This window comes from Jaculus jaculus, chromosome 12, assembly GCF_020740685.1.
Source record: "Jaculus jaculus isolate mJacJac1 chromosome 12, mJacJac1.mat.Y.cur, whole genome shotgun sequence".
Lineage (NCBI taxonomy): Eukaryota > Metazoa > Chordata > Mammalia > Rodentia > Dipodidae > Jaculus > Jaculus jaculus.
The window spans coordinates 3,877,130-3,901,200 of NC_059113.1; the positions used below are offsets into that span (position 1 = coordinate 3,877,130).

General features: G+C 46.5%; 1 protein-coding gene across 1 annotated transcript in view; it reads right to left on the reverse strand.

The window, feature by feature from the left end:
* Nucleotides 1–23,792, reverse strand: part of Prdm6 (PR/SET domain 6) — a 112,038-nt gene extending 88,246 nt beyond the window's left edge. Inside the window, exons 1-3 of the mRNA XM_045131420.1 lie at nt 23,713–23,792; nt 22,666–23,239; nt 14,174–14,481 (exon numbers count right to left, since the gene is read on the reverse strand). Of these exons, the coding sequence (XP_044987355.1) occupies nt 14,174–14,481; nt 22,666–23,224 (867 nt within the window). The 5' untranslated portion in view covers nt 23,225–23,239; nt 23,713–23,792. The remainder of the gene's footprint in view (nt 1–14,173; nt 14,482–22,665; nt 23,240–23,712) is intronic.
* Nucleotides 23,793–24,071: the final 279 nt, after the last annotated feature.

A 24,071-nucleotide genomic window follows, 5' to 3' on the forward strand; every position in this document is an offset into this window, starting at 1 on the left:
AGCAGAAGGCGTTTGTGCCATACAGTCTTGAGCAAACAGCTTCTCTGCATTCATCTGAAAGTCTCTGTATTAAAAAAACAAAGTATAGTAATCCTAGCTCACTGGGTTATTTCAAAGATAAAGTAAATTAATCCCTATTGGTCTGGGGATGCAGCTCGGTGGTAAAGCACTTGTCATGTGCAAGGCCCAAGACCTAGGTTTAATCCCCAACAGTCTGATAATAATAATAATAATAATAATAATAATAATAATAATAATAATAAAAGGTTCTTCTCCCTTTCCTTCTTCCATCACAGGCTGACCACTGCTGTCAACTATAGCAAGGACCAAAGACCGACATTCTCTTTTTTTCAGACAATGTCTAATGCTGCTGAGACTGATCTTGAACTCCTGTTTCTTCTGCTTTCCAAGTGCTGGGATTACAGGTGTGCATCACATCATTGGTTTTGGTGTTTTTGATGGTTTGCTGGCCTACTTTGGGTTTTTGAGATAGGGCCTCACCCTAGCCCAGGCTGGCCTGAGACGCACTCCATAGTCCCAGGATGGCCTCTAACTCACAGCGATCCTCCTACCTCTGCCTCCTTAAAGGTGCATGCCACCACGCCTGACTAATAAAGACCTTTATCTTTTTCTTTTGTTGAGGTAGGGACTCGCTGTAGCCCAGGCTGACCTGGAGCTTACTCTAGTTTCAGGCTGGCCTTGAACTCATGACCAATTAATAAAGGCTTTTAAGCATTAACTTTTATTATTGCCATCACATCCAAAGAATTCATTAAGCACTTCCAGGGCCAGGTGCTCTTAACTATGAGACACAGATTTAAAAGGGCATTAATTAACTCTAAATTTGGGAGCTCAGATGCCCAAAGGACTGTAAGACAAGGACAAACAGATGCCTCCTGGCAAGACATGGGGCGGGAAGTGTTTATGAACTCAACGTGAAACAATCTCGGGACATTTAAATGGTGACACTCCGCAGGCAGTTAAGAGAGACTGGGATGGGAACAGAGCCGGAGAGTTGTCCCCCATGAGGAACTGAAGAAGGAAGTCCAGGTCAGCTCTCAGAGCAAAAGACAGGTTCGCACGGGCGTCGCGTGCAGACTGCCACCAAGCACAGGCATGAGCAGAGGAAGACGACAGAAGAGACTCGGCCCCGTAGTTGGTAGCTTGGCATGCAGAAAATTCACAGAGTGCAAATCACAAGTGTCATGCGAGGGGCATCTGGCTTCCCGACACGACACGGGAGTGCACAGACCGGGCTGGCAGCAGAAGAGACAGCGCGGCTGCAGGTGCCACTGCGGGAGTGTGGGGACGTAAGGGGACCTGCGAGCGCCACACAGACCCCCTGAGAGAGAACGTGGATCCTGTGTGGGCCACTGCCTGTCTTCTTTGGACTGCCGCCTCCAGCAGTATGCCTCGATTACTTGGGAGCCGATCACACACTACAGTCTGCTGCCTGTCTGGCTGCTTCCTTAATATCTAACCAGGCCAAGTTCCAAATTACAGAAAAGATGCAAGTCACGGGAACTCACTTTGCTTTCTACTAAACAGCTTTCTTTTCTTTTTTTTTTTTCAAATTTTTTGATATTTTTCATTTTTCTGTGTAGCCCAAGCTGGCCTTGAACTTATCACCCTCTTGCCTACTTCCCGACTGCTCAGCTTACAAGTGTATTCCCCCCCCCCACACACACACACGCTTCGTGCAGCTCTGGGTTTATCGTTACTGTCTACGAGATAGGATCTGGTCATGTAGCCCTGGCTGGCCTCGAATTCATTATGTAGACCAAGTGGGCCTCTAATTTGTGGCAATCCTCCTGCCTCCACTTTTGGAGTACTGGGATTATAGGCATGTGCTAGATTATTATCCTTGATATTTGTTTGTTACTCGCTTAGCCCAAGATCCGCATCTACTATAGACTCAGTGGGGATACAAGCTAGGTGCAAGTGTCTGGGCTCATGGTCAGGGTCTAAGCTGAGTTGGTTGAGGCATATTTTGATTGACTTCCATCAAAGTAAAAATCACAGGTACTATAATAGAAGTGAATAATATGAACCGCATAGATGTTAGAATATGTTAAACTTGTCTCAAGTTTTGTTCTGCTGATGCATTTTGGCATATGTGCTTATTATTATTTTTTTTTACCTAAAATGGCTAGCTATAGACTGTCATCCGGAGTTCTTGCTTTTCATAGAGCCAGTGTTGACGCAGATTCTAAAACTGCACAACGTGCTGCTGGGCTGGCGTCTGCTGCACACACATTGTGAGTGCTGACAAATGCACCACTATGAGGGTCGGCTGCCATTCAGTATTTCTTGGTAAGTCACAGTGTTCTGGGTACTGAGGTGGTTCACAGTTTAATACCCAGTGTCAAACCAGCCTAGAGAATTGCACCTGGTGTGGGATCCATGGTCAGGGGCCTTTGCATCAGACTCCTTGGGGATTGTTCTAGATGTTACTAGGTTGTTCACATTGTTTTCGTATTGCACACGTTTTCTCTGTTGTGAACATTTTGAGCTACTGAAACCAAGTACATCTAGGAAATTGTTTACATTCCAAGAATTTCTCTTCTTATATACTTCATCAGACAAATAGTTTTAAAAATGAGTTCACTTTACCTTGAAGGAAGGACAGGAAAATGTTATCTATGATATACGAGTGACAGCTCTATTGCAGTTAGATAACTACAGACAATGATAATGCACTATATATTTTAAAAATACTACAAGCATATTGAACGTTTTTCACTATGAGGACATGATAAATGCTTGAATACGTAGATATGCTTACCTTGAATTGAACATTATACTATATATAGATAGATAGATAGATAGATAGATAGATAGATATAGATATAGATATATAGATATATAGAGATAGAGATAGAGATATATAGATCAAAAAGTGACATGGACATTAAAATTAAAGAGAGAGTAATTGAGAGGGGGAGGGGAATATATTGGAGAGTAGAGTTGTGAGGGAACAGGGAGGGGAGGGAATTATCGTGGTTAATTGTCTATAATTATGGAAGTTGTCAGTAATAAGAAATCTCTCCACAAAAAAATGGCATGGTACCAATAATCTGATAAATATGTGTAATTTTATGTTAATTTAAAAATAATAAATATTTGGGCTGGAAAGATGGGTTAGTGGTTAAAGGTGCTTGCCTGCAAAGCTAAAGGACCCAGGTTCAATTGCTCGGGACCCAAATGCACAAGATGGAGTATGTGTCTAGAGTTCGTTTGCAGTGGTTAGAGACCCTGGCACATTCATTCTCTCTCTCTCTCTCTGAAATAAATAAAAAATTAAATTAAAAAAATGAAAATTTATAAAATAAAATAAGGAAAATCTAGTTTTTTTAATATATATTTATTTATTTGAAAGAGAGAGAAAGAAAGAAGTTGAGAGAGAGAGAGAATGGGTGCACCAGGTCCTCCAGCCACTACAAATGAACTCCAGATGCATGCACCAGCATGTTCATCTAGCTTCTGTGGGACCTAGGGAATCAAACCAGGGTCCTTTGCCTTTGCAGGCAAATGCCTTAACTGCTAAGCAATAGTGTCCAGCCCTGTTTTTTAGTTTTTTAAAATTTTATTTATTTATTTATGAGAGAGAGAGAGAGAAAGAATATGGATATACCAGGACCTCTTACCAGTGAAAACCAATTCCAGATACGTGTACCACTTTGTGCATCTGGCTTTAGGTGGGTACTGGGAAATTACACCTGGGCCAGCATGCTTTGCAAACAAGTGCCCTTAACCACTGAGAAATCTCCCCAGCCCTAGTATGGTATCTCCTTAGTACATATTTGTTTCCTTATGCTTGAAAATTGCATTGAAATATTATCGAAACCTGATTTTGTTGTAATTATATCCAAGGTACATTTCACGGTCTACTGTATAAAATCTTTTGTTTTAACAAGTAAGTGATAAAATTATTGTTTAAGAATTACTGTTTATGTTCATGAATACAGTAATGGATTTCATAAACACATTTTCATTCAAATATACCATGCAGTTGACTGTATTCTCCTCCATACCCAAAATTCTTTATGTCTATGTAAAGTCCACTAGAGGAAAAAAAAAAAAAAACTTCCATTAAGCTCTGAGAACTAGAAAGATTGCTCAGTGGTTAAAGTACTTCCTGCGCAAGTATGATGGCCTGAGAAAGCCTAAGAGACCCCCTCAAGTTTCATCACCAGGACCTACATAAACAGGAAGACATGGCCATTCACACCTGTAACTCTATTCTCATAGGGAAGCAGAGACCTGAGAATCACTGGAGCTTGTGAGAAATTGCAAGTCTTGGGGTCAGTAAGAAACTCTGGCTCAATTAAGAATGAGCAGAGGGATGGAGGATGCTCTGCCCTCACCCCACACTTAAGCTTACCTCCACACAGGGGAGAACATGGGCCCTCATGAACATATACGCATGCATACACCACACACACACACACACACAGCAGGCTAGAGAGATGGCTTGACAGTTAAATCACTTGCCTGAGAAGCCTAAGGACCCAGATGTGACTCCCCAGAGCCCACATAAGCCAGCACACAAGGTGATACATGCACACAAAGTTGTGCATGTATCTGGAGTTCAACTTCAATGGCTAGAGGTCCTGGTGCACCAATACCCTCTCTCTCTCTCTCGTCTCTCTCATAAATAAAATATTTTTTCAATTACAACGAAAATGAGAGAAAATTCTGAATTGTTACACAAAGTCATATTTTCTCATCAATTTGTAGATAGGTCTAATATGTTACTATTGTTTAAATGCAGAGAAATTAAGGAGTTTTTCTACAGTCTAACAGTGAGGTAGATAAATTAATGTCATCCTACTCTAAAAAGCATTGCAGTCTTGACACCTTTTTTTGTAAATACCTTCACGTATAGAAAGAATAAAACAGAGGTTTTCTTTTGCCTTCTTGTCGGACCATGATAGTCTCCTTATGGACCTGAGAATAGCTTTGGTTTTATTAAAGACATGTGCTCTAAAGTATATGAAAATATCAGTAGAAGTTTTTCTATAGCATCAAAGAGTCTGTGGGCTGTTAACCAAATTTCCCACCAGGAAAGGTAGAGAGAGGGGGATAAGACTAGACTCACAATCAAAATCTATTCACTGGTGACTAAATTTAAACATTTGCAGCCCCCAGTTGCTGCTATCAAAAATTGTGTTTTGCGATATGAAGGAAATAGTACACATATCTTTTTCCAAAACAGTAAGTAATTCAATGAAATAAATGTGTATCATATTATGTAGTCCTCATTCAAAATGCCATTATGAAAACTACCACCACTGATTTTATATCATTTGAATTGTCTGAAATGTATTAATTGCTTTTAATACAAAAATCTCTGTCTACTGTTCTAAAGCTTAATAATGATGAGATTTTTCTGTTTTATAGATCATGTGGATCCCATTTTATGTTATAATAAGTTGAAATTGAGTAATTTCCCTGGTAGTGTAATACTTTCAGAACTCTCTCAGAGATGTTTGTGTATAGTTTGTGTCACAAATAAATTTGGATATTATTTTGAGGTAAACACAAAGGGCTGTAGAAACCCTATATTCTAACCTAAAACATCCAGCCTTTAGGAGCTACTTACACTCTGTGTTCTCTGAAAGTCTAGTGCTGCTACTTTTGTGGTAAACATTAATACTCCCAAGCATGCTAACAATACTTAACTCTTGGTACTTTACAAGATGCTGAAAACATGACTTGATTACATTTAATTTGATTCCAATTAAAAAGCACTTAAGTAGTTTCTACTAGAGTAGAGTACACTGAATGTTTCTAAAAAATGCACTTCATTATCTGGGGCACCTTTAATTTAAAATTATCACAGAGCGGAAAACACTGTTCATTTTAATAAAATGTGCTTAATCCCATCTCATTATTTCACGATTGAATGCTACATGTGTCGATTTATTAACTAAACGTACAGAGCACTGGGGAAAACCCTGTACTCCTGCCTCACTCACACTTCACCTAAGACAGAGCTGGCCACAGAAAGCCTTAACAGAAACCAGAAATGCTATGATGGAAAATTATTGAAGTAGCAATGTGGAGATAAAACCAAACCACTGAAAGAAAAACTGTCTTCTTACTGAATTTTTTGTTTGTTTGTTTTCTGAGACAGGAGCTCACTCCGGCCTAGGCTAACCTGCAACTCCGTAGCCCAGGGTTGGCTTCACAGCCCTCCCGGCCTCCCTCCTCAGCTCTCCCAGCGCTCGGACTAAAGGGGTGTGCCGCCATGCCTGGCACTTACTGGATTTTTCAAGCAGCAGATTTTTCAGCTAACTAAAATATGAACTCCTGATTGATTAAGCAAACATCCAAATAAATGCAAGGGGCCACCAAACTCCTCAACTTCTTTGAAATGTAACATTTCCCCCTTTAAAAAAAAAAAAAAAAAAAAAAAAAAAAAAAAAACTACCTTAACATCAAATTACTATGTATTCACAACCAGGACAAAAAACCAGGGTTTTTTTGTTTGTTTTCTCAACATTGCCAACATTTTTCAAAAGTGTTATTATTTTACAAGCTCCAGTTTGTGTTAAAGTTTCAAAAGGGAAACGATGATTAAAAACAAAATGATGATTAAAAACAAATGTCCTAGAGTCAGTGATTTCGTACTAAGCGTAAACCGCACAGCGCGCTTTCCTTGGAGAGAGCCCTGCAGACACGCTTGGCTTGCCCATCGCTGATACTTGAGGAATCGAGGCAAGTTTGTGGTTTGTGGTTAGTGATTAAGCACCAGTGAACTTGTTGTGTGTGTTCTGAAGTAGGAAAATCTGCAGCATTTGGAGCAATTCACACTCTGTAACAATGTCTTTATTCTGCCTTCCAGAATTAATTGACCCAAAATCCAGTGACTGTACGATATATCTATTGGATAATTAGAACTCTAAGGACCAACAAATAAAACACATTATTGACTTTCGGATCTTCCATCAAACAAATATTTTACAGCTGCAGTTTGCAAAATTTATTCATTTTAAATTGGCATCATATTCAAAACAGATCTACTGATCTGAATCTTACTGGGATTTTCAACACCCTTTCCAAAATTCGGATTAAAATCCAAACATAATGCTACAGCAAACTCAGAAGGCTGAGGCGGAGGAAAATGAGATCCAGGCCAAGCTGAGCTACTAGTGAGATGTTGACTCAAAAGAACGTAAAGAAACAAAGAATTGTTGCAACCTTTAAGACAGCCTGTCTTTTCTCTCACAACTTAGGTGTGAGCCTGGATGAAGGACACCTTCAGTTTCTGATCATAAGCTTCTTTAGAAGGCTGCCTGACCTTGAGAGGAAGAGCCACAGGGCGGGGGAATAGTGACCTGCTCTAGTGACCAGTAGCTATGGACATCAGACAGTGTGCTTGCTGTCAATGATCATTGCCGAAATCTGTCTATACCACACTGGGGCAATCAATTTTGTAAATGATTGCGATAATCAAGGAAATTGCCTAATTTATAAATCCTTGCATACGGCATTTTAATGGATTCCTCCATTTTAATGCTGATGCCTTCAGAGCTCAATGAATTGTTGTCTAGGCTGTCATTACACAAAATGATAAAAAACATTCTGTCTGGTGGGGAAACCACATCTCATGGATATTCAGACCCTCCAGCCATAATCACTCATTAGTGACTTCCACGAAAGTTTCACGTCGCTGGGATTTCGGAGGAGCAAGTGACTGGGCATGCTTGTGTCTATACATCTGCGAAACAACCCTGTTACCATTTGGGAATTTGAGTAAATCACCTTGCAATGACTTGCAAATGCCCCGACGCACCCCTAGTCTGACAGCCCATGTCATGACGGTTTGTCTCCCTTTTTTGTCCTGCGCTGTGCCACCCTGCATCCGACAGAGTCAGCTGGCTTCCACCTAGCTCATCACCCAGATCGCAAATTACATCAACGTGGAAGATGCTGGACGGGCTAAAATGAATGCGTGCTGTCCCGATCTTTGCTTGCCCACTAACAGGTGGATCCATGGATTTCACCTGAAGACGCCGACTGCACACTGAGCTCTCTCCCCAAGCCTGCGCACGTAGCTGGCTCGTCTCGGTTAACCCTTGGCCAATTGATTCAACCAATAGTGTACCGTCACTACTTTACTTACAGCTCAGTCTCACTAACCTGACATTTATGGTGCACTGATTGGCCTCTGTCAGTGGTGCTGCTTGTAAATTCACTTTGAAAAGCTTTGTGTTAACAGCCTTCAAGCAGGCTCCAAGCAGAGTACCAACAGGCAGCCGACAATTGCTCGACCTCCTGCCCTTATTACAGTGAGTAAATCAGGGTTTGAGCCATTAGGCTGGAGCCTGGGGCCTACACAGAAAGGATTGACATGACGAAAGGTCAACCTCTGTCACACATGTGTAACAATTTGGATAATGGAATTCTGTAACTTATCTGAGCGAGGTGGGAAATGCTTGCAAGGGGAAGGATATTCGGCCCTGGCTTTTCTGGCTTTTATGCTAAGTACTTACACCAGAGTCTGTGTTTCTTATGTAAATACACAAGGAATGTCTGAACTCATGAAGTCTTGGAGCATATATGATTCCAAAAAAAAAAATAAAAAAAAGAAAGAAAGAAAGAAAAAGCAAGAGGCAGGCTCTCAGCCACCCTGCACACATCGGCACGGCCCCGACTCTCTCAGCTGGGCAGGGTTCCCCACCTAGGTCAGATGCAGCTCTTTTCATTCCATCTTGAAAGTGTTGTCTACGACATTACATTATGACTGCAAGAGATTCGGAGGCACACAACAGATTTTCTCAAACAATTCAAATGGACTTATTCACATAGTAGAATAAGAAGGTTCCCAGTAGGTGCCTCAGACCAATGTTACCATAAACATATTTCCAGTAAGACACCTGCCTCCAGGCTGCACCACGGTTGGAGAAGACATATTTCCTCTTCCCCCAAACCATCAAGATTCTGATTTCACTTTCTGTATCCTAATTTCAAAGCGGCATAGAAAAAGGAAACAAAATCTACAACAAAAGAAAATATGCCATTACAAGACAAGAAATACTCGTGAATTATTTCCTTCCCATGGACAAAATTTTATCAACAAAAGTAATTTTCAAACAATAAACAGGCTAAACCAACAAGAAAAATAGTCTTGTGTATAAGACATCAAACCTTAGAAATTATTTGCACCTAAACACCGTGAGATGTATGTTTAGATGAAACTTCACTAACATGAGAATTTCCAAATGAATGTTTCACTTTTTTTTAAGCCAAGTCACATGAGGACTAGGAAACTAAGGATGTCACTATGTGCAGGAGACCTCAACTGAAAGGCCTGAGGCGCTACAGAATCCTTGTCAAAGCTGACCCAAAGTTCTCAGTTTGACTTCAACACAGTGCTCGAAGCCACTGCACAAGACAGCAGACGGCTTCGCCGTTGCTGTGAACTACAAGGTGTTCTTGCTCATTCACACGGCACCGCTGTAAAGGGCATCTTCAAGTCAAATGAGGCGAAGTCAGGGAGACACGCCAGCTGTTGGGGTGCATAATTTAACACACAATAGTGTAGTTTCTTTTTAAGAAGAAATCATATGAATTTCATGAAATTGACATCTTTGAAATCAAGTTGGCAGGTAGATTACTATATTAAATGATAAATTGCTGAAAACCATAATTTTTACTCCAGTGTGACTTGTGACAGCCACATAATTCTACCCCTTAGTGTCTTGGCAAAGCAGGCCAAAATGAGCCAAAAGGTATAAAGCAAAATAGGGCACATAGAGTTAAAATATCTTTACTGGAAAAATCTTAAGTGATTTCAGTTTAACATAAAATGACTAATTTAAAATCTTTTCCAACACCTAAATATATACAAATGGGCATAGTACTATATGTAGATAGGACTGAGTTGTTTATGAAGACATACTTAATACATCTAAAACATAAATCACTTCATTTTATCTGAGTACCAATTACAGATGATGATTATAAAATGTAAACATTTAGCAATGTGTGACACATTCTTAATACTGGTTTCCATTAATATCTTTTGACCTAAGTTAACTGGTAATAATGAAAAGTGGGCCATTTACTTTAAAGCAAGTCTTATTTAATCTAAAATACTATGGCACAAAATCAAAACACAAAATGTCCCACATAATGTTGTCCTTCTTGATTTTCAGAAGAAAAATAGTTAAGATTTTACATAATACAAACAAAAATGACACATTCAGATTTACCCAGGCAAAGGAAAAGACAGGCTCTATAAAAGTAAATCCTTTTCCAGGACCTTGACTGTAATCCTAACAAGCTGCTACATTATCTTAATTAGCAGAAAAAAGTTTAGGTTGAAAATAAGCATAATTTATTTTGTCATTGTTTTTAAAATTTCTTGTCAAATCAGTCTTTTGAGTGGAAAGGTGTAATTCTAGCCTATCTTAAATCATAACTTTATTTTAAACTTCTGTATTTCATTCCAGGAGAATTTTAAGTATACACTACAGGCATTCCTTGGGTCTGGTCATATTAAATTTTGATGCTAAGCAGAAAGAGGAAACCATGTGCAACCAGATTAATTTATCTCAAGGGGAAAGAGCACATTCATAATCAAGATAAGGTTTTCATAAATTTTGGAATCAAATGTGCCTTTTCACTTCTTTATTAGAAGATGCATTAGGTAAAATTATCTCACTCTCATCCATAAGACTCAATTGCTGAAAAAGAGTCTGTTTTCTCTGCAGAACAGTCAGAAAGATTTCTCCCATATATACAAATACAAATACAAATGTATCATGTGTCCAGTCTTGTTAGAATAAATGTTTGTAACTAAGAAAATGTTTAATGTGCCCTATAATGTCTTTGTTTCAAAGTATCTGAATTTATTATTTTAGAAAAACACCAAAATTCAAAAAGAAAGTGGCCAAAAGATGAAGAATTTGGCTTTTAGCTTGCTGATCTCTTTAAACTAGAAAAAAGAAAGTAAAAAGAAGAAGCTCTTATACTTTCTCATAAATACCTACAGATTAAAAATATACTGAAGTAGTGTGATGACATTTAGCTTTCTTTAAACTGCTGACTCTTGAAGAATTAGGATTATGTACAAAAAAATTATAGCATGCTTACATGCCAAACAACTAAACTATCCATGGCTGGTGCAGATTAAATACTTTAAAATATTATGTGCAGATGAAGCTTTTAATGAACAAACAAAAGGAATAGCTAACATGGATGTTTTTTTTCTTTAATAAGCCTTCATGTGTGTAATAAAGTACAACTGTACTAAAAACATTGAACTATGAACTGAAACGAAAATCCATCAAAAATCTGAAAACAGTAATTGGGAAAGATTAGCAGTCCATTTATTGTACTGAAATAAAGATAAGTAATTCAGTAAGAGCCATAAGTACCCAGGCACTGAACACTAAGCATAAAGACATTTCTTCATCAGCAGAGGACTTGAAAACAACACAAGGAGAGAAATGATTATGGTGGACTTTTAAAATGAAATAGCCATGAGTCAATGGCTTTTCATTTTCTTAAAAATCTGCCTTAGGTCACCCTTGTATTCTGGAAAACATCTAAAATCATATATTTTTGAATGGATAATTATTACATGAGTCATTAGACAATTATTGCCAAGCCTGTCCTATTGAGATTGTTAGTGGATTCCAAGTGCTAATTCTTTCTAATATAAACAATGAGCAAAACTTTTTCACAATAGAATTCAGATTTAAAGACTAAAATTTAAGAAGCAATTCAACACTTACAATCTGCTGCTACATGTAACCTAATTCAAATAGTCACATTCTATAAACTGTGATGTTTAAATTAAGTTCATGCTTCATATTTTAAATGTGCATATCCTAATAAAAGTCTGAACCCTATTTTTAAAAGTGTCCTGTCCTTACAAATAGACATGGCACTAAAATACCTGGCGTCAGCCAGTCACAGTGTTTTATGATCTCTCAGGAGACATTTGGCATGGCTGAAGTTTGAATAGTCTTTCAATCTCCCAAAGGTGTGTTGTTATAACTACTGTTACAAATGATAAGAAGTAAATAGGTTAATTATGATCTGAACGTAGAAGAAGGGCCCTGCAGATCATCCATGCACATGCCCAGGAAATCTTAGCACAACACAAAACCAACTCAACACACCCTCCTGACACACTCAAGCCTTATACAACAAACAATACCTGAAACTCTTTATGTCCATGAGGATATCAAGAAAAAGCAAAAAATTAAAAATCAGATTAAATTGCCCAGTCTCATTCCTACAACATAACTATTGTTTCATCGCATGCAAGTAAAGTTCTAAAAGACAAGTTGCCTAGTTTTAGGATGTTTGTTGTATTCTCTGTGTAGTGGCCTCCTGCCAACATCCCAGACATTCAGAGCATTCTAGGGGGAAAAATAATGCATAATGGGAGTCTCTTTCACGTTTGTGGCCCTGTTCTCTGCACTCTAAAAACAGACAGAGAGCATCGAGTGTTCGTTTTAACGTTATCAGGTGGAGCAAACCTGGACCATCAGACAACGGCTTTGGGATTTCCCTAGGAAAGTATTGGTAGACCTTTGAACTACATGATATCACAGTTCCTAACGGCACGACTGGAACATGAAAAGGGCCTGGAATGGTTTCATACGCTCGAGACCACACTGGAGGTTACGACTTAATTCGCAGAGACAAGACCAACTAGGAAGCATTTCAAAAGCAGCTGCTTTGAGGGGCTGCACCGTCAGCTGTGCCATGCGAGAGCTCCAACTTCCACGACCGCACCGCTGCACGTACCCATCGGCCCGTTCGTTGTCTTCCGACCTCCTTTAGACCTTACGCTTCTGTTTGGCTTTTTGGTCTTTTTTCTTTCTTTTTTTTTTTTTTACCCCCAGAAAAGTCCCACCTGGTAGTGTAAATATGCCCTCCCCCCAAACACATCCATTCATGCATTCCATCCTGAAAAGGTAAACGTTTAAGGACTTTCCATCAACAGTGCAGGAGTGTAGGCCCAGGCCCAGGGTTCTGCCGGTACCTCTGGAGCAGCCCATGGGTTTCCCTGTTTTCACCATGGGCTGACGTTGGGCTATGGACTCATAAGCTGGGTCCCTCTCCGTCACAGTCAAAGGAGGCTTTGCAGACCTAGGCCTCAGCACCCTGACCCCAGGGCTCACGTGACAGGTTCCGGACACTAGGTCTGTTACCACAGCCCTGTTTCTCCAGGGCCTAATGCAAAGCTGGTAGAGCAACTATGTGAGTGAATTACCTCATGTCATGGGGTTTACTCAGTGAATACAGGCAGATCCACAAAAATGATCATGTTAACAAGTCACAATGCTACCCGTGACAGGTAAAGCACACCATGGTTGAAGTAACTGGAGTTCATGTCAGTTTCTTTTGTCTGACTAACCTTATTTCATGAACTCACCTGGCCACAGTCAAATGTGCACATTGCTAGTGTCCTGCCTGTCATGACTGGTCCTCCGTGCAGGGACTGACTATGACTCCTCACAGGATTACCCAATAAGAAGCCTCTCTCTGCAGGAGGAGGCCTCAATAGTCAACTATGAAATTGTAGATCTCGGGCTTTTTTTGATTCTCTGCTTTGTTGAGAATTGTATAATTTCACTTGACCACCAATATTTGTGGGGTTTGAGTCACAATATAATTCACAAAGAGCATGGGTGCTCCTGAAAGCTCTGACACATGTTTTGGTCTCTCAACACACTCACATTTCAAAAGCTGCTCTTATCTGAGAAACCTGGCCTGACCCTTCCTCCTCCAGACACAGACACGGACACCTGGACACCCGGACATCCAGAAAGAGCTTGGAAAAAAAGATGGCTCGGCTTTCACGCGAGTCCCCCACTTCCCACGCTCCACCTCCACTGGGGGGTGGGGGGTTATTTCCCTCAAGATTCAGAGACCCTTCCCAGCTAGAACAGAGGCAGGTCAAGGTGGTCCTGTCTCCAGAGACCAGAAGGTCTTGTCTTCCTGCCTGGGGGGACACTGTGGCGCACAGCCTGTGCCAACATTCCCACTGCAGCTACGGATGGACGGGGAGACCTATCCTCCGCCACCTTTGGGGTGGGGTGAGGAATAAGAGAGGCTGTCCCGAAGCTGCCATGGCCAAGGGCCCAGCTCAAGGCCAGCCCAGGCTCCTCCTGGGTGCGCTGCTCAGCAGCAAGCCGCTTACCTCCCAGAGGTGCTGAGTGTTCCTCACAGCGCCCGCCTGCACCTTCTCCGGGGCCAGGAGCACGCCCTGAAAGGGCCCAATCCACGTGCCCTGCTGGATCCTCTGTGCCGCGCAGATGCCATAGGCCAGGCCGGGCACCGTGCTGGTACACAGGCACACCTCGCGCGGCAGGTCCCGCAGCCACTCGGGCAGCTCGGGCGGGGGCGCGGCGGCCGCGGCGCTGCTGGTGCCCACGAGCCGGCGCAGCGAGTGCAGCGGCCCGTGCATGGGACACTCGCCGTTGCGGTTGTCCGCGCACATGTCGCAACCTGAAGGGAAGGAGGGAAGAGGGAGCGTTAAGGCGGCCTCGGGAGGCCTGGCCTCGGGTAAAGCAGGGCCAGCCACCGGTGGGGAGGGGGCGCCCCCGGAACGGGAGCCCAACGTGCGCCACTGCCCGGACGCCCAAACCTGCCTGGTGCTGAGGCGGGGATGCCCAGCTCCCCCGTGCCCAAAGGCCGGTGCCGCTCCTCCCATCCTCGCCCCTCGACCTCTGACCCCACCCCCACCCCGTTCCCGCTCCCGAAGCTTCTCCCTGCCGGGCGGGGCTGTTTCAGGACAGGCTAAGTGCTGAGTCCTCTGCAAGTCCGTCTCTTGCCCAACCTGCTATCTCCTCGAGAGACTACGTCGTCGACGGTCGCCTGCGCATCCGCTTTCACTCTTGGGCTAACGATGATGTCTAAGACAACTGCCAGGGAAGCGTTTGCGTCACCCACGCAGGTGGACCATGGGCTCCCTGGCTTCCTCAACTGACCCCCCCCCCCCGCACCTTGTGCCATCGGGCAAAGGCGGCCTGAGGGTGCGGGCTGGGCCGCTGTCGGGCAGGCAGGACCCACAGCCCCAGGACACCGGGGGTCAGCCCCATTCCTGGGTCAGGATCTGTTCTGACAAGTTCCGTGCGCCTGCCCGGTGCTCCGCTCCGCGCGCAAGCTCTTCCCGTGGGCAGAAGTGGACGGACAGGGTCACGGCCCACAGAGCCGGCCCCGCGGCTGATCTCCCGGCTCGAGGCGTTTACCTCCGTCCATCAACCGAGCGGTGGTGCTGCTGAAGCTGCCCCCGAGGAAGCCAGCCCGCGGAGAGGTCCCCACCCGCGGCGCGCGCGCTCGGGGCACCCCGCCGTCGTGCGACTGGAACCGAACCCGGCGGGAAGGGAAGGGACGGGCCGCGGCCGCGGGGAGCTGGACCTGCAGCGACCGCGCTGTCGAGTCGCAGCGCCCTGCCGGTTATTAATGGGCCTGGCGGAGCCGCCGTGTCTGCGCCCCCCGGAGCATCTGGGCGGCCCCGACCCGACCCGCAGGAGGCAGCCTGGGCGCCCGCCGGCGCGATCCCTGGGGAGCCTCAGCATCCTACAGCAACCCGAGCCCTGTGGCCGTGAGCCTGACAGTCGGTGATCCCGGATTGATGGCGACGTTGGAGAAAGTCGGGTCGCGGGAAGATGCCCTCGAGGCCCATGAGCACCTGCACGTGGTTTTGGGCGCAGCCAGGCCAGACGGATCACCCGACCTGTGCCCTGTCTGTGCTGAAACTGCTAAGCAGGCCTAGGAAACTAGTAACAAGGTTGAGCAACTGAGGAACTTTCCAGGAAGGAGCACGAAGCCACACCCCAGCATGGTGAGGGGATCCCCCCCCACACACACACACAACTTTACCACCTCAGAGGAGGCAGCTCCAGTCAGCATAACTTGCCCTCAATCCGCAACGACTTTCCCATCCCACAAAGATAACCCGAGGAGTGAAGAGACCTCCCGGCTGGCTGCCACTTGCTGGAGGTGTCCCCAAGCCTTCCCAGTGAGAAGCAACCTGTCTGGCAGGTGTGCCCCACAGCCTCCCTCGACACAAAGGCGCCCCCTACCAGCAACACAGGCAACTATTAAAGCTGTCCCCGCTCCACTTCTGACCCTAAGGCCTGGGTGGAGGTATGCAGACTCTAGACCCCATGAGACCTCAGAAACACGTAGACTTCAAGCTCTAGATTGTGAAAATAAAAACTTCAAGACATTATAGAGATGGGAAGACAGTAAGTACTCATTACTGTCCAGTGCCCACCACATGCCAAGCATCTGCCTTGGACCAGCCTCCACCATAGATTCCAAGTACCTACCACTCTCATGGTGTACAGGCCCCATTGAAACTCGCCCAAGGACCAGGAAGAGAGAAAAACAGGAAAGATTTACATTAAGTCTGGCTGACTCTAGTGCTTGCAAGCACAGAGATTTAGGAAGACTAATAAAAGCTAGGAGAATTTTATACCCCATCTCATGACTCAATCAATACCATTGAAATAGTTCACTGATGTAACTATTTTGGGGCCACAAAAAGTACTCTGGCATGATTGAGTTATAGAGATTTTCTCTCCCACACTCTCGGGTTTGAGGAAGTTAAAATACAAGAACGAATAGGAAGATAAATAGATGGTGTCCATAATTTTTAATGTTAGTGTCTGACTTTAGAGATGGCCTTTCAACACCTTAGCAAAAATAGCAGAAAAACAAATGACAATAAAAAGGCAACGTGCCCAGGAAAATAAATATAAATCACCACAGGGAATGGCTCAACTGATTTTTCTTTGCTGGTTTACTCAATTAAGCAAAGAGAAAAGCAAATACATTCACTATTCACACCCCTAATAGCCTGTGCCAGAGATTCTATCAACTTCCCACATCTCTACATGCAACATCACATCAACTATATGGGTAATGAGATAAGAAGCAATAAACTCCAGACAGTACCCCCACAGACAAGAAGCACATTTCAGTAATATCTGCAATGAATAACAATAAAATTACAGCTAACTCATTTCTAAAGGAGTCCTCTAAAGCTCTCTTCAACTTGCTAAGTTTCATTTTTCTCTGCATTGTGTTGAGAAAATTTAATAGTAGCATCTTGGAGACTATTGAAAAACTGAGGCTCCCCTACTATCTAGGAGACTACCTGTATCTTCAACCAGTTCCCAAAAGGCAAGGCCAATCTGCTCTACTTAGTCCATCTGGTGTGGGTATTAGTCTGAGAACCACTTTAGATTAAACTATCCCCCCCGTAAAGTTGACTGACCACCATCAAATTAATGTCATGTACAGAGTCTAACGCTTTCCAGTTCGTGAACTCTCCTCCCACACGGGAAACATTTACTTCTAACTTGTGCCTCCCAGTCCCAAAGGAGCTCGAGGATGTTTAAAACAAGTAACTTTTTCTCAGGACTGATAAATACGTCACACGTTGACAAATATTCAAGAAGTTTTTTTCTAATCAAACAACCACATGAAAAAGTTCGAATAGAAGCAAGCTAGATCATCAACCTACATATAGATGTATACACACTTCAGCACACAGAATTATGAACTTTAAAATCACTGATTTTGAACAAGTTCATAATTACTATTCATAAAGGGTTTCTTATATTGTGAAACATTTTCATATCTACAAGCAAGATGTGTTGAAATGCTACTGTAGCATAGGGAATAGAGTGGCCCAGGCCCAGTTTTGACCACATCCGTCTGTGGGTCCGGGAGTAAGGAAGGGGGGCCATCCCTGGGGTTCAGTCTTGCTCTTCTACTGCCTTTGATTCTTTCACATCTGTCCTAGTGTGTGCATTCTTTAATGTAAGTACTATTTTTACCATTTTAAATGAATTATGTTCTAAAGGGGCAAAGCGGGGCACGAGGGGCTGGCTTTTCAGTCATTTCTCCTCTCATCCTACCAAAGGTGCAACTGGAAACATCTCAGGACTCTAGACCTGTGGAGAAAGCGCGTTGGGCGTCGGCTGGCAGAGCTCTGCTGCAGAGCTTTCCAGGAGAGCGCCCGGCTTTCACAGCCCAGTGCTCCAGGATACCCTGGGGGCAACGAGTCACTGGAAGATGTTTAGTGGCCTTAGTGGCAGGCGGTACCTGCTCAGGCTGTAAATCCTCCCAGCCGGCGGGAGGTCAAAGCCCGCAGTCCACTGCCAGAGTCCTGGGGAGCCCCGAGGGGCCAGGACTCATCGACCCGTGTCCTCCCAAGGCTGCCGGGGAGTGCTGCCTACTGGCCAGGCCGCGCGCCCTGGGGCGGCGGAGGAGGTGGACAGAACACCCCCTCTGGGAGCCTCTCGCCCCCTGACTCCGGGCACAGGCTCTGGGACCTTGCGCCCCCAGGCCTCCACTGGCCGGCCTTAGCCCCTAACCTCTTAAAGACCTCGCTCAGCGCGTGGGTGAGCTTGGTCAGCTGCTGTTACTGTATTCCTCCCTATTCCCCCGGGCTGGTGATCACTGAACCCCAACCTTCCGCCCTCACCCAGGAGGTCTAGGCCACTAAAGGCGAGATAGCCACAGGGGACCAGAGCTGTGGCAGTCGCGCCCCAACCGGAGGCCCGGTTCCTAAGGGTGCTCTGGGAGATTCTAGCATCCAGACACTGGGTGTGCTGGCCTTCTCCCTCCAGTGGCCTACTTGGCTCTGGAACCTGGGGAAGAAACAAAGGGGGTGGGAAGGAAAAAAAAGAGGGAGGGAAGAAGCGTGGATTTTATTTGTTTCCTGATGACTGTATAAATAAATTAAACAGGAGCTCCAGGGCGTGAGAGAGAAAATACTGCGCGGAGATAAACCTCGGGCCCTGCCCCTGCGAGGCCCATGTACAGTGCGGATGATGAATAGGAGCTGCGAGAGGAGGTCGAAGAGGGTCTGAGCCGGCTCCGCTCTCTCTACAAAACTATAGGGCAATTAATTGTGGCTTGTCCCCTCATCCTTCATCTCCTGGTGGCACATATCGATGGAGATTACTGCTGATGGACCATTTTATCACCTTAAATAAACAGTCACCACCTCTTCTAACCTCAATCTAATATATGGCTCTATGTTCCGTTTCAGGGCACTAGATAACGAATGGTGTAAAATGGTTAAATCATGTGTGTTGTGAGGTGGGGCTGGGCCTGCACGCAAAAGGGGAAGAAGAGAGAAAGAAAAAGGAAACATGAAAGCCCACACACCCACACAGAGGAGCACAAAGAGCCTACTGGTGAGCCACTAGGAAGCTTTCCTCAAGGATGTGCTTAGAGCCCAGTGGGAAGAGGCATCATAAAGGGGGATCCCCCCAGACAGACAGCCAGGGTCGGTTCCAGCTTTCCTTCCATATGCCCAGCCCTTCTCCCCAAACCTGTGGCATTGCCAGTAAGGAAGCTTGCAACCCTGTTCCTACTTGAGTGCATACAAGCTCCATTCCCAAAGCTGTTCCCTACTCAGGAGGGCTCCCCTAAATGAGCGGGGGTACAGAGTTCCCCAGCTGAGGAAACTGCACGGTGACCAACTTCAGGCCTGTACACCAGAACAGGTTCATTTCTCCATCCCTCTCACTTACTAGGGAGGAACTTCTCTCTCTCTCTCTCTCTCTCTCTCTCTCTCTCTCTCTCTCTCTCTCTCTCACACACACACACACACACACACACACACACAGGGACACATACATGTCTCAAAACTAATTGGCTCTGCAGAGACAATTTTGAGCCCTGGGCGCTTACTCCAGGTATTCCCAGTGACTGCCTCTTGCTACCCATTAAGAGTATCAGGCAGCTCACTAGCTCCCTGCGCCTGAGCGGAGAGCGCTGTGATGGAACTGGACATAATCAATGGCTTCCTGCTAGGCAGCAGCAAGGCAGAGTGAAGCACCAGCCCAGGCTCCCTGTAGCCCAGAGCAAGCACTTGACTGGTAAAGACAGCAGCAGCAAAAGCCCTGGAGCTCCTGTGGAAGGACACCCATCACTGGCCTGAGGTTGGGTAGAAGACTCTTACTGGAGGAGCTCCTTGGACTGACTTTCCCTTTCCTGTGAAAATCTTTGTGTGGGAAAGAACTACTAACTCATTTGCCATGGCAACTGCCACATCTGCCAACAAAGTCTCAAGGTGGAAAGAGGGAGGGAGACAGAGCCATGAGGTCCATACTGATGACTTCCCCGCAAACTTAGTCTTCAGAAGGAATGGGAGAAATAAAGAGGTCCCTTTTTTACTACTAAGAAGAAAAAAACAAGAATTTACTTAACACCTTTCTAAATGCAAAGTGACAAAACAAAGCAGATGCTGAATGGTCACTTCATAGAAATCTTTTAAAGAGAAATGACAAAAAAAAAAAAAAAACTAAAGTGAAAGCTAGGGAAATCTGCACATGATAAATGAGTAGCTGCTTCTCTTCTGAATCCAGTCAGACTCTCGCCAGTCCCGGGATCACACAGCATAAGAATGACAGGCAACTGCCCAAGCCAAAGTCAAACTTCAGCTGTTTACTTCAGCCACTGCTCCTCTTTAAAGCGCATCCCAAGATTCCAAAGGAGTGCCCAAACCTGCTTGTCGCAGTAAGTTTCTGGAAGAATGGGGCCTGGTCTCCCATTACCCAGAAGTACATCAGTTTTCCATTTTCTTTCCACGTGCCCCTTTAATTAGCAATAGGATAACTAACTTCCTTCCCTTTTGTCTTTTTTTCCTGCATTCAGAACACTGAGGCAGTCCACTTAACTCAAGAGGCGATAAATTATGAAAATAATTTTCAAAAGTCATAATTCATTTCCTCCAGGCAGAAATAAAGACGTCTAAGCAACAAGCTGGGGCTGTGATAGTAAGCACGCTTCTTCCTCTGCTTGGTGGAGGTTTTCTCCCCGTGAAAATGGATTACAGCCCAGGGCTGGCTGCATCTCCAGCAATGCAGGTAGTTCAACACACAGCCAGGACTTGCTGGCTGATGTCTTTTCCAACACAGACTTCATTCAGAAAAGAAAGGGCAAGCTTGATCAGGCACTTGCAGCCAATAATGATTACACTGCAGTTAGCAGTAAGAACAATCTTTTACAAAGATGTTTTAGTTTTCTATTTTGCCTTTTAACGCAAAACGACACATACAAGATGCTCAGTAGGAAACAAGTAGTTTTTAATTGTATTAAGACAATATAACTTTATAAAGTGTTTTGAAAACTAAGTCTTCTTAATCGTATGGAAAATTGGAATCCAGACTCCAATTTCAAATCAATATTTTACACTCGGATGCTAGAAACTGAAAAAGTAAATATAACCAATTTTTGTTAGTAATTTTTGTTCTCATCACAACCATTATCTCTGAAAGATTAGCACACCTTAGTGGAGATTAATGCCCAACGTTCTCTTCAACGCAACAGTTTCCGGGAGCCTTTACGTTAGGATAATTGCTGTTTTGCTTTTTCAACAAATTAAGAAGTCTATGAGGTGGTAGACATCCTGCGGGGAGCAAGTTATTAAAGCAGAATAAAAGTAAATGTTTCCGATCTGCTTGTCTTGAAGCCTGATGAAGAAGTGACCTGAAGGAAATGGATGAGTTCGGGTTGCACTTACAAACCCGGACTTATTTCGATGTGACTCTCTCCTGTGGCTTTAATCTTATGTCTATAGGTCTCTGGAAGTGTATTTAACACCTACTGAAAATCTTTGGTGTAAACATATCATAACTTCTGAAATGATCGAGAAGAAGCCGACGCCAAGCAGTGCACATTCTTGATGTTTTCATTTAGAGCTTTGTTTCAAAGTATTCAAAATAAAACTGAACTCATGACAAACGCTTTAACTTGTAAATACAGAACTCAAACTTGAGACACCTTGCTTTGAGCATAGTCATTTACCGCTTACTTGAGGGCGGCAAGCTCCTTTTACTTAGGTACTGTCACCCTTGACTTAAAATAAATCCACAAACAAACCGTGCGGGTTACACTGGTCTGCGGGGCCAAGGCTTCGCCGGAGAATGCGGGATCAACATGGGACAAACCCTGCCCTGACGTAGGGATTTTCCTCCCCTTACGCATGCTTCCTTTACTCCTTGTCTAAAGAGCCAACCAACCTAAAAAGAATATCTGCCTGCAGAAAGACATAGGCCAACTGTCCCCCCAAACTCCCACTCCAGCGGGGTCTCACCAGCCAGCTGCAGCCCGCGATGCCACCCCGCTGCCCACAATCCCGCGGCTCCGAAATGAGCCGTCAACTCGGAGGTGGAATACAAAGTAGAAACGAACCCCAGTCTTCACGCTCCCCCAAAACGCAGGGCTTCCCTGCCTGGTCCGGGTCTGGCTAGGCTGGGCCTGCCAGGAGGCCACTGCCCCGCGGCGAGCCGCCTTCGTGCACCCGCGCGCACAGAGCAGCCGGGGGGCGCAGCGCCTTGCCAAACTCGGGCAATTCCCGCTCCCGTATCCCGAGGCTGCGAAACTCGGGGTGAAACGCAGGGAGAGAGGTGACCCCAAGCTTGGGCCACCAGGCCTCCCAGTCTCTTCTCTAAAACCGGAAAAGTTTTACCACCGTGGCCTGGGAGGCAAGGGACCAAAAGTTTTGCCGCCGTGCTCGGGACGGCGGGGGACCGTGCCCGGCCCGGCACCCTCCGCCCCGCGTCCCTCTCTCTGCCCGCCTGCCCCTCGGGCCGGTGATGTCCGGTTGGGGCCCCGGCCAGCCGGCGCCCGGGGTGAGAGAGGACGGCGGTGGCTACGTACGGTTGTTGGGGTCGCTGGTGTGCTGGTTGAGCGGGATGATCTCCATGCGCTGCTGGCCGTACAGGTAATAGTCCAGCTCCTCGGCGCTGCAGCGGAAGCGCGGGGCGCCCCGGCCATCCGCGCCGCCGCCGCACTTGGCAAGGCCCGGGCCCGAGGCGGCGCCCAGGCACAGGTCCTTGGGCGGCAGCGGCAGGGGCTCGGCGGCCACGGCGGCCAGGGGCGCGAACACCGGCAGCTGCGCCACGGGCACGGCCGAAAGCCCCGCCAGCGCGGCGGCGGCGCAGGACGAGGCGGAGGCGGCGGAGGAGGAGGAGGCCGGGGTGGACGCGGCGGACGACAGCGAGGCGGGCCGCGGGCGCAGGCCGTCCGGAGGAGGCTCGGCGCGCTCCGGTGGCGGCGGAGGCGGCTGCAGGGGCTGGGGCGCGCCCAGGGGGACCCCGGCACCGCTGCCCTTGAGCGGGCCGCCGCCGCCGTGCGGGAAGAGCTGCTGCCAGTGCTGCAGGTAGGCTGGGTCCACTTTGAGGAAGGCCGAGCCGCCGGGCTCTCCGGGCTTCAGCATCTCCGACGCCTCGAGCTGGGGGACAGAGGGCAAGGAGGGGTCCGCACGTGAGCAGGACCCGAGCGCCGAGGACGACCCGGATCGCGGGCGCGGAGCCCCTCCTTCGGTCCACGGCTGCCCGGCTCCTCGGCTTCCTCCACCCAACTCTGCTGGCGTCCAAAGTTTACTCCGGTGCGATGCTGCCGCGCACAGGGAGCTGCGGGCACCGGCTTCGGCTTCTCGGCCGGCGACCCCGAGCCGCCGAGCCCGCGAGGCTGGAACTACCTCCGCCCCCCTAGCCCGGCTCCGTCCCGCACAGCCCGGCTGCAGCCCGCGGCCCCCGCCCTCAGCCTGTGCCGGGGTGCCGACCCGAGGCGGAGTGGCGCGGCGGCGCCGGCCCCGAGCGCCGGGAGGCGGGACGGTCTCGCCCCCCGCCCCCCAGCCCCGGACCTCCAACCCTCGGGACCCGGCAGCCCCGGACTCCCCGCCCGAGCCCTGCCCCGCCTTACCTGAAAACTCCCCGCCTGAGAGTGCGCGCGTGCGGGAGTGCGGGAGTGCCAGGGGCTCGCCGAGCTGGCGGGAGAGCACGGGTCCCCCGGCGGGCTACATGCCCGCGGGCCGTGGAGGCGGAGAGCCCGAGAGGTGCCGGGGCCCGGAGCCCTCCCGAGATGCCCGCGAGGGGCGCGGAGGCCCGAGGAGGGCGCGGGGCGGAGCGGCTGCGGGCTGCCGCGCTCCGCCGCTCCGGCGCTTCCACTCCACTCTGGCAGCGTCCGCGCTGGACACGTGGTTTTAACGACAGCACCAGATACAAGTGTGTGCGTGTGTGTGTGCGTGTGTGTGTGAGAGAGAGAGAGAGAGAGAGAGAGAG